The 9606-nt window shown below is 34.7% G+C and overlaps 1 protein-coding gene across 1 annotated transcript in view; it reads left to right on the top strand.

The window, feature by feature from the left end:
* Window positions 1–7042, top strand: part of nos1apa (nitric oxide synthase 1 (neuronal) adaptor protein a) — a 115020-nt gene extending 107978 nt beyond the window's left edge. The window contains exons 11-12 of the mRNA XM_051896547.1: window positions 784–1078; window positions 4030–7042. Of these exons, the coding sequence (XP_051752507.1) occupies window positions 784–1078; window positions 4030–4591 (857 nt within the window). The 3' untranslated portion in view covers window positions 4592–7042. The remainder of the gene's footprint in view (window positions 1–783; window positions 1079–4029) is intronic.
* Window positions 7043–9606: the final 2564 nt, after the last annotated feature.

The raw sequence follows: 9606 nt of genomic DNA, 5'->3' as shown, positions 1-9606 counted from the left end.
AAATTGCTTTTACTGCTCTAGTTTCACGTTTGAGCATTAATATACTGTTTTTTAAAGAATGTCTGTGTGGATGCAAACGATAAATCATGCTTTCTTTGTCACTTTGTATGCTAACCATGAAATAATGCTTCTGAGGTAAGAAACATGACCTGTTGTGACCTGCCAAATGCTTTTATTTCCTTATGATGGGCATTTTCTGCCTATGTTGGTGTCATTGTGGTCTTTCTTTTTTATTTGTTTGTTTGTTTGCATGCATGAATTTGTCCATTGATATATAAAATGCTTAATCACCACTGCATGAAATTAGGAATGCACAATATGTCGGTATCATATCATTTAAATGTATTAGTTTTTGTTGGATATTTAATTGTGCATGTTTTTACATTTATATTACATTTGCCATCACCTAATGCTCATTTGTAATTAATTACACTGTAATTTTTAGCAAATCTCAGAATGAGTATTTTTTGGTGATGCCTAAATTCGTTTGTACCATTTAGAATGATTTACAAGATAATGATGATAATTGTGAATAATAATAGAGAAATTATTCATCCAGAATTAAATATCTCAATATTTGGTCAATATTGGGTTTATGTTGAACAAATTGGTTGAATAAACACTGTCATGCGGTGTTGCACTTTCAGTTTTAAACAGTTATGCATTTAAGTCTGTACAAAAGCTACAGAAGACACAGCTCACCTTTAAATGTTAATTTCAATTCAGTAAAGTGCCCCAGTGCCTTGCTTTGTCTAAAAAATATTTTGTTGTTTTGTTCTTTAGTGGACCAAAGCATGTTTGAGAACTGCAATGCTGCGGAACAGCCCAAGCTGAACTTTCGTCCAGCAAGCAGCGCCGTCAGTCCAGCAGGCTCCACAGACACATCAAAGACAGGAGGCAGCCAGCACCTAAAAAACGCCCTGAACTTGGGCAAAGCCATGGGTGCGAAGGTAAACGACTTGCTCCGCCGAAAAGATCCCAACAGCCTCGGAGACATTGGAGTCACAGAGGTGAATAAGAATGTGGAGCCAGTTTGGTCCAGCCTGACTGAGATGGGCCACAGTACAGCAAAAAACAGGTAAATATTTCACACTCACAGCTGCAAACAGCAATGACCTTAATACGGCATTATATCCAATTGACTTCATGTGTAAGAATAAAATTGCTTGGAAGTTGTCAGCCGTAGCACTTGCTTTTGACATTTAAGGACAATAGTGCTTCTACAGAGATGGATTCAAGGCTGGACTGCGTAATCTGATACTTCCTTTTCATTGTCCTGTCTAATAAATGTCAAATAAACAAGGAAGTAAACAAAATATTTCTCTAAACGTGGGGTGATTGTCGATCTGGTTCCAGTACACTTTCATCTACTAATCCTGAATGAATACAAAGTGTGTGTGTGTGTGTGTGTGTGTGTGTGTGTGTGTGTGTGGCTATTACTCATTTCTCCCAGAAATTGAGAAAAAAATCTTATAATACAGAAAAATGTGTGATTTAATTAATGTTTTTAAAATCAATTGATAGCACTAATATATTGATCAGTTCATTCAGTCCTTACAGAACGTCATTCATCATAGGAGATGGCCAGTCATATTCTTTCTATGGCAATTCACATCTCTTTCAGCAGTGAATGTAAAAACAGAAGAAATGTCTTTGAACGCTGTTATTATATGCGAACTCCTTGAGTTACCGCTGAGATTTAACTGACATCTCTTTGAGGGAAAAAAGGCTTTTTATGCAGGCAGGCACAGCAACTGTATCCACCATCATTATCAGCAGCCTTCAAGGGAATGTACATGTGTCTATTTGAGTTGTGGTGTATGTGTTGCATCAGGCAAACTTTGACTTGTGTCAAGGGTTTGGTTTAATTGGCTGAAATCTTACTAGTTGTGTAACATCTAGTATACACATTCCTTCCAGCTTTTTATTATACTGTGCCTGCTTGTAAATTTCTAGAACATACATTTATGTGTATAATTGGTAGTGCTTGCTAAGACAATCGTTGAAAGATATTACAAGAGCTAATACATGGAGTTAGTGCTTTAAACAAATGCCAACTTTTAATGTTAGCCATCCTTTACCATTCATGTAACAGACATGAATGATGTTAAAACGGATAAAAAAAAAATAAAATCCCATAGACTTTGACTATGGGATCATCAACATTCATATCTTCAACAAACCAAGTGCAAATTCCAGTGTCATAAAATAATAAATGAAATAATGCATTTACAAGAAACCAACTTCTTATCATTTCTAGTAAGGCTATTATTGCATAGATATGTGACATTATTGAAGGAATTGTGCAGTTATCATGGGAGATTTATGGTAAGTTCACTATTACATAGACAAGAATTTGACTAAATGACTGTGAGCATCTCACATGACTTGAGAAGACCATGACATCATTGCATCTAATGTTCTTGTCCATGGACCAATATATCAACATATGTATTGTGCTCTATCATTCAAAAGCAAGTCTCTTATGCTCACCAAACAATCGAAAAATACAGTAAAAACTAAATTGTATTACGATTTAAAATAACTTTTTTATATTTTAATATATTTTAAAATGTAATTTATTTCTGTGACGGCAGCCATTACTCCAGGTGATCAAAAAACATTCTTATCAATGTTGAAAATTGTTTTTTGTTTTTTTTTGTTTTTCCTTCTCTCTGTGATGCATATTTTTCCAGGATTCTTTGATGAAGATAGTTAAAAGAACAGCATTTATTTGAAATACATATATTTTTTTATGTTTTATTTTTTTTTTTTGTAAGTCTTTACTGTCACTTTTGATTAATTTAATGCATCCTTGAGAAGTATTATTTCTTTCAGACAAAAAAAATAAATAAAAAAAACTTCTGACCCCAAACTTTTAATTGGTAGTGTCTATGTATGGGACATTTAACAAGTTAAAGTAAAATACATTTATTTATTCATGAATTTATTTTTAGTTTTTGTCATGTTTTGCCTTCTTTTTTATTATTTTTAATTATTTTTATAATATTATATTATATTATAATATTTTTTAAGTACTCTTGTATTACTTGTAAATTGTTTTTTATTATTATTAACTTTTTTCAGCATTATTGCAGGTTCACTGAAAAACACTAAATTATTTTGCTGATTAAAAAAAAAAAAAAATTATTATATTTTATATAATAAAACACCAAAACAAACCCATGGTCTACAATAAACTAGATTTAAACTAAATTATAAAATAGCAATAATAATAATACTAAAAATAAAATAAAAACAATTACAAATTTAAACAATCCCATATTACAAGGATAATTTCATAAGATACACAATCATTAAGAAGTCTGTACATATTACAGAGATGATTCTAATATCCATAATCATTTAGAAGTCCGCACAAAAAAGGAATGGGTGATCTCTGGTATCTCTCACTTCGGCATCTTGGAGTTGTCAACTTATTTGCATTCCTCATCTGGCGATCTTTAAGCTCCTCCCTGAGGGGGGGTAGCAATGCTCAGAAGCTAGACTTGTGTAACTTTCTGACAAAGTCAAGACACAGTTGAGTTTCTCTCTGCAAGAGTACATAGTCCAAGGTGTTTGAGAGCATCAAAGTAACTTAGACCTTTGACCAAGTATGATTTTACAGACCCGTTTCTGCACACTTTCCAGTCTTTTAACTTGATTTGCAGTCAAAGAACTGTGCCAGACAGGAACTGAATATTCCAGCGCAGGGCGCACATACCCTTTATAGATGGTAACCAGTTCAGGGTCACGGACACCAAATTCCTTTAACTGACAGAGAGCAAAAAGCTTTCTGTTGGCTGAGGTCAACATGTGATCCACTTGACTATTCCATATCAAGTCACTCTGTAATTACAGAGGGAAATGATGTAATCTTACAAAACTTTTTTTATTTTTTAGTAGTATCATTTTGGACAACCATGCGAGAGAACTAAATAAATTCACACCACATATTTGCTCTGATCTTTCGTTGTCATTCTGTCTTGCATGATCACATTTTGTCTTTGCTTTTTCTTTCTCTCACAGTCACATTTCCCTGGACTCCTTCCCTCGGCTAGATCCCCCACCTCCCACTGGTAAAAAGCGTCTCCCACGTGCTCTGAAGACCACCCAGGACATGATGATATCCTCTGACCCCGTGGTAGCCTCCCCAGAATCCTCTTTCGTCTCCTCACCTGACAAGAACTCCAAAGATAAAGCCGAGCTTCAGCCTGAACCGAGCCTTGAAGAGTCTGGCCTTGAGAAACCTTCAGAACCCGGCGACCGTGTCGACAGCCAGATGGAGAATAAGCCCGGATTAGAACTAAAAAACGAGCCCACAGCTGCGGTGACGCATGAGAAAAATTCTGAGGATGTCGATCAGTCACAGCGGCTGCTTTCTGTTCCAGATCTCATTCACAAAGACAATCTGGACCTAAAGAAACTGGCCAACTCGGAAACTAGAATGGCCTCCACCCCGTGTCCAGGGAAAGGGGGCTGCCGCATCAGCGTCACTGAGGGGGAATTGTTGGGGAACGGCACTGTGGATTACCGAACCCTCAACTTGGAAAACGAAGAATCCCACCCTGACCTGCTGTCATTTGAATGACACACTTTTGCCCCTCCAGATCATTGATTCTCCAGGCTTCCACAATGACAAAAGAGAGGCCAAAGTGGCTTGAATCAGTCATTTAGACTGCTTTCATTCTACATTTCATATTTTGCCTTTATAGCAGAGTACCACTGATTGTACTTAGTTATTCCATAGATATAATTATCCAAATGATGAAAATCACTATAGTTTTTTTAATCATAGCACCATAATTCTATGAAAGATTGTATTTTAAAGTATTTGTGGACTTGTAATCAAAAAAACATGATGAATCAATTAACAGAAACCAAAGTCAATACTACACTGCAAAAAAAAAAAGTTTTTAAAGTATTTCTTGACTTTTTTTCCAGTCAAATATTCCAGTAGAATTTACTGATAAAATTACTTGAAAAGAAACTCTGCATAAGATATTAAGACAACTTCTCGTTATATCTTGAATATTAGTGCATTTTTTCACTTAAAGGATTAGTTCACTTTAAAATGAAAATTACCCCATGATTTACTCACCCTCAAGCCATCCTAGGTGTATATGTCTTTCTTCTTTCTGATGAACACAATCGGAGTTATATTAATAATTACCTTAATGCTCCCAAGCTTTATAATGGCAGTGCACAGAAATCATCTGTTGGAAGCTCAAAAAAGTGCATCCATCCATCATAAACGTACTCCACACGGCTCCTTGGGGTTAATAAAGGTCTTCTGAAGCGAAGCGATGTATTTGTGTAAGAAAAATATCCATATTTAACACGTTATAAAGTAAAATAACTAGCTTCCGCCAGACCGCCTTCCATATTCAACTTAAAAGTGTAACACCTCTCGCAGTTCAAAACGCTTATGCTACGTCTTATGCCTTCCATATTCAACTTACGAAACAAGCGTAACTGTTATGCTTTTTTCCTAAGTTTAAAATGTATTAAGATAGAAAACAGTTCTGTGTTTTTTAACAAATAAATGCAGCCTTGGTGAGCATAAGAGACTTCATTCAAAAAAGTCTTACCAACCGCAAACTTTTGAACAATAGTGTACATTCTTATTTATCCAGTGTTGTAAAATTTGTCTCCAAAAAGTATGTACATTTATCTTCTATTAAGGATTTTTAAATATTTTTACTGGAAAATTAGACAAAAATACTCATTAAGAATAGATTTTTTTTGCAGTGGTACTGTAATACCTCCAAAGCTGTCTTTGCTGTTTTATAAGTGGGCAGCATTTCATGTCTTATATATGTTTTTGTTTGCTTCATATGAATTTTACAGGCTTTATAGATGCTAGTGTTGTGTTTTATGACCACATCTCTGACCTTGTGCTCAGTGTCATAATCGCATGGCCATGGGTCGGTCTATGAAGCATTATGCACCTAACGGTAGCAGTATGTACTGCTTCCGTGTTGTTTTTGACACTATATGACCTCTAGAGCAACTTTCACAATCTCATAGAGAAAGTCTAGGATCCTACCTTTGTAAGAAGCATCATGATCGTCAAGGTGCTGATGGCTCGAGGAATGTCAGTAATGAGGCTCAGTCAACATGAAGGTATTCAGAAGAGTTCTGAAATTCCCTGGAATGCCATAACTCAACACTAATCTCGATCCTCGTCCTCTTGTTTGTGTAGACAGCCCGACTCCCATGACATTCTCTCAGGCCTGGTCTTTATCTCACACAATGGCTCCTCTGGAGAGATTTCAGGCTGATCGTTGCTAACAACACCGCTATTTATGCTCTCATTATTTATAGAGATATACTGTCAGCCTGCATGTATGTACAGATGTACTGAGATGTCGATTGTAACTCAAAGCTGCAGGGTCCTGGCATAAAATAGCTGTTTTGCATTATGAAAGATGACTGAACGAAAGTTTTGAGTTGTCATGTATGTATTGGCATCATAGCATTAAACCTCCATGCGCTTTATGAATGTTTTTCTGTACCACGTTTTGGTTACACTACCATTTCCATATGTGCAATCATGCATAATAACTCATAAAAGTTTGAACACTAAATGAGAATTCAGAGTGGAGCAAGTTCATGTAGATACATTTGCAGGTGATGAGTTGATAATATGGACCACTTGTACTGTGTTACTGGATCGTGAAATATGAAGTCAAAAAGTATTTTATGAAAATTTATAACTTCTGTGTATAAGTGCTGGCAAAACAACAGCTGAATGAATGAATGAAATAAAAGGATATTTATCTTATTGTTTTAGCTTTTTTAGACATTGTTTAGAGTTGAAAAGATTCTTGATGGGAACTTAACATGGTGGAAATGTTACTAATTTTTCTGTGATTATGTATTTTTATTTCAATCAATGTGGTCGCATCATTGTCACAGTTTGTTTGAATGAAGAAAAAAGAATGTTGAAGGAAAAACGCATGTATATGAAGGCTTTATGAGTGCACTGAAATGTATTTTGAGAAGCTGGGTATATTAAAGTGATTTCCCATTATTCAAACTGTCTATTCATGACACAGTTTGGGTCTGGGTGTTGTTATTTTCAGGCAATGGATTTTATGCAACTTACTTTTCATTCAAGGCAATTTATAGAAGAGAATTTACAGGGTCTGTGCCACTGGAAATTAATGTGACAGCAATAAAGCAGGACAATGATTGCAGTGCCTACATGAGACTAAAAGTGCAAGCTTTTCAGCACTGATTCTTAATGAGTCTACCATCACCTCAAATCCAGACAAAACCATATTTCAATCCACCCTGCCAACCAGGGACAAGGCCAGAAATGTTCAAATGACTTCAAAGAACAGGGTGGGTGTCCCTTATTTTGCCACACTGAAGGTGGCAAACCTAGTTTAAAGGAATCGCCTGGATTCATTCCTACTTCGTTTCTTGCAGCAATACAATTGGGATATCCAATTTAGGCTTTTTCAAATACAGCTCCACAAACGTGCAAATCTTACTATTACATCCTTACATAGTAAAGATAACATTGTGGGTGGGATTAATTGAAATCATATTAAACTTCATTTTGAGGATGAGGGGAAACTAGGAGCCTGCAATTGACCATTTCATTTATTCTTATGACATTATAACTTTATATATTTAGTTAAAAGATGTAAAATAATTATTATTAAATTATTTCATGATCTATTTGGAAAATGACCAACTTCTGTTTGGGTGGGCCACAATTCAACCCCACCCGTAGCTTCGCCACTGTGTCCAACTCAAGAAATATTTTGTAGATTCACGCACAAGGACATTGCAGAGCATTTTCAGATCACCACATTATCATGTGAACTTAAAGCTCCTTTAATCATTTAAATTTCCTTTTTAATTTACAATTCTTTAGTCTATATAGTAAATTGTTGTTTTTTTATTTGTCCACTTCCTCAGCTCTCAAGAATGTGCCATTTTCAAACATTTTATAGTTTCATTTCAAAAAGTGTGGTTGTCTTCAAGAGTCACTCCATAAACCTTAAAATATAAATTATTGATATATATTCTAGTTTTAGACTGAATTCTGGTGCTGTTTACAGTTTTATCTTCCATTCAGCCTTTGTTGAACTCAAAAATTACTGTTGACAAGAAGCAAGATGATAGAAATACATTTTGATATTGAATTTGGGCCAGTGGGAGGGTCTCTCTATCCTCTAGTTTCACTGTCTGTTGAGGTCATATCCTGTGTTTTATGGTTTCTTTTCCTATAACATAACCTTGTGTCCTATTGATCACTGCCAGCAAGACATCCTGTTTAGACTGACTACTTTAAGCATGAAGCTTTTAAGCTGAAGAAAAGGTTTTGTCATATGGGTAGAATAATGGATGGCAATGGAGTATTGAAAGCAGTTTTGGAATTGAATTGTCAGTATATATTTCTGATTGTTACATCAGCCCAGATACTTTGCTTTGCTCCAAACATTTCTGTGCAATTCGATCTGTTCATCATTGCCATTGTTACTGGTGTTTTACACCTAAATGTACTTGTGATTCACTACATAATGAAATAAAATGTGATTCAGGCATTCTGTTGCATTTGATTTATTCTGCCTTACATTGTATAATACTAGTATATACTGTTCAAAGGTTTGGGGTTGGTAATTTTTTTTTTCTTTTTTAAAGAAATGTATTCTTTTAGTCAAAAAGGACACATTAATTTCATCAAAACTGACAAAAACATTTACATTGTTATAAAATAAATGCTGTTCTTTTGAAATGTCTATTCATCAAAGTATCCTGAAAAAAAATATTGTTTTCAAAATTAACAAGAAATGTTTATGAGCACCAAATCTGTAAATGATTTCTGAAGTATCATGTGACACTGAATACTGGAGTAATGGCTGCTGAAAATTCAGCTTTGCCATCACAGGAATAAATCTTTTTACTGTGTTTTTTGATGGAGCCTATAGAGTATGAGAGAATATGTCTTTCAAAAACAAAAAATTCTTACCGACTTTTGAACAGTTGTGTGTATAAAGTGCTTTTGGACAAAATGTCACTACAAAGAATTGCTGATGTTGAGATTTTATATCAAATGAGACATTTTTCAGATTGGATGTATCATGTAGCAGGAGGAGGAAGAAGGGATACTTTAATTTAGTGCTGGATTTCTTGCAGGATGTGAAGAACACATTGTCAGAATTCATTTGGTGTCCTTGTACTTCTCTCTGCAGATTTTTTTCTTGTCTCTTTTGCAGTCCATTTTACCCTTGAGTATTTAACTTTCTGTATCCCAAAACATTCTGCCCTGAAACAGGCCTGAAGGATCCCTATACAATGTTTATAAATTACTACTAAGTTACTACTAATAATTTACTACTATTGTTCCAGTATCTTTTAAAAAACTTGAATCTTTGGTCATTTGTTCCTCGTTCAAATGTTTTTAAATTTTAATGTGGTTGAGGTATTGGGAAATTATCTTTGTTATCTGCACATAATAACAATTTCTATAAATTATCACTATTTTTTGTTGTTGTTCTTTTGCATATTTTATTCACTGAGAATTTTTTGTATTTTATGTTGTTATGGGATAAAAAAAAATACAAAAACACAGAGATGTAACCAAGT

The sequence above is a fragment of the Ctenopharyngodon idella genome, chromosome 6 (assembly GCF_019924925.1).
Source record: "Ctenopharyngodon idella isolate HZGC_01 chromosome 6, HZGC01, whole genome shotgun sequence".
NCBI classification, from domain to species: Eukaryota; Metazoa; Chordata; class Actinopteri; order Cypriniformes; family Xenocyprididae; genus Ctenopharyngodon; species Ctenopharyngodon idella.
This window is presented reverse-complemented; position numbering and strand designations above follow the sequence as displayed.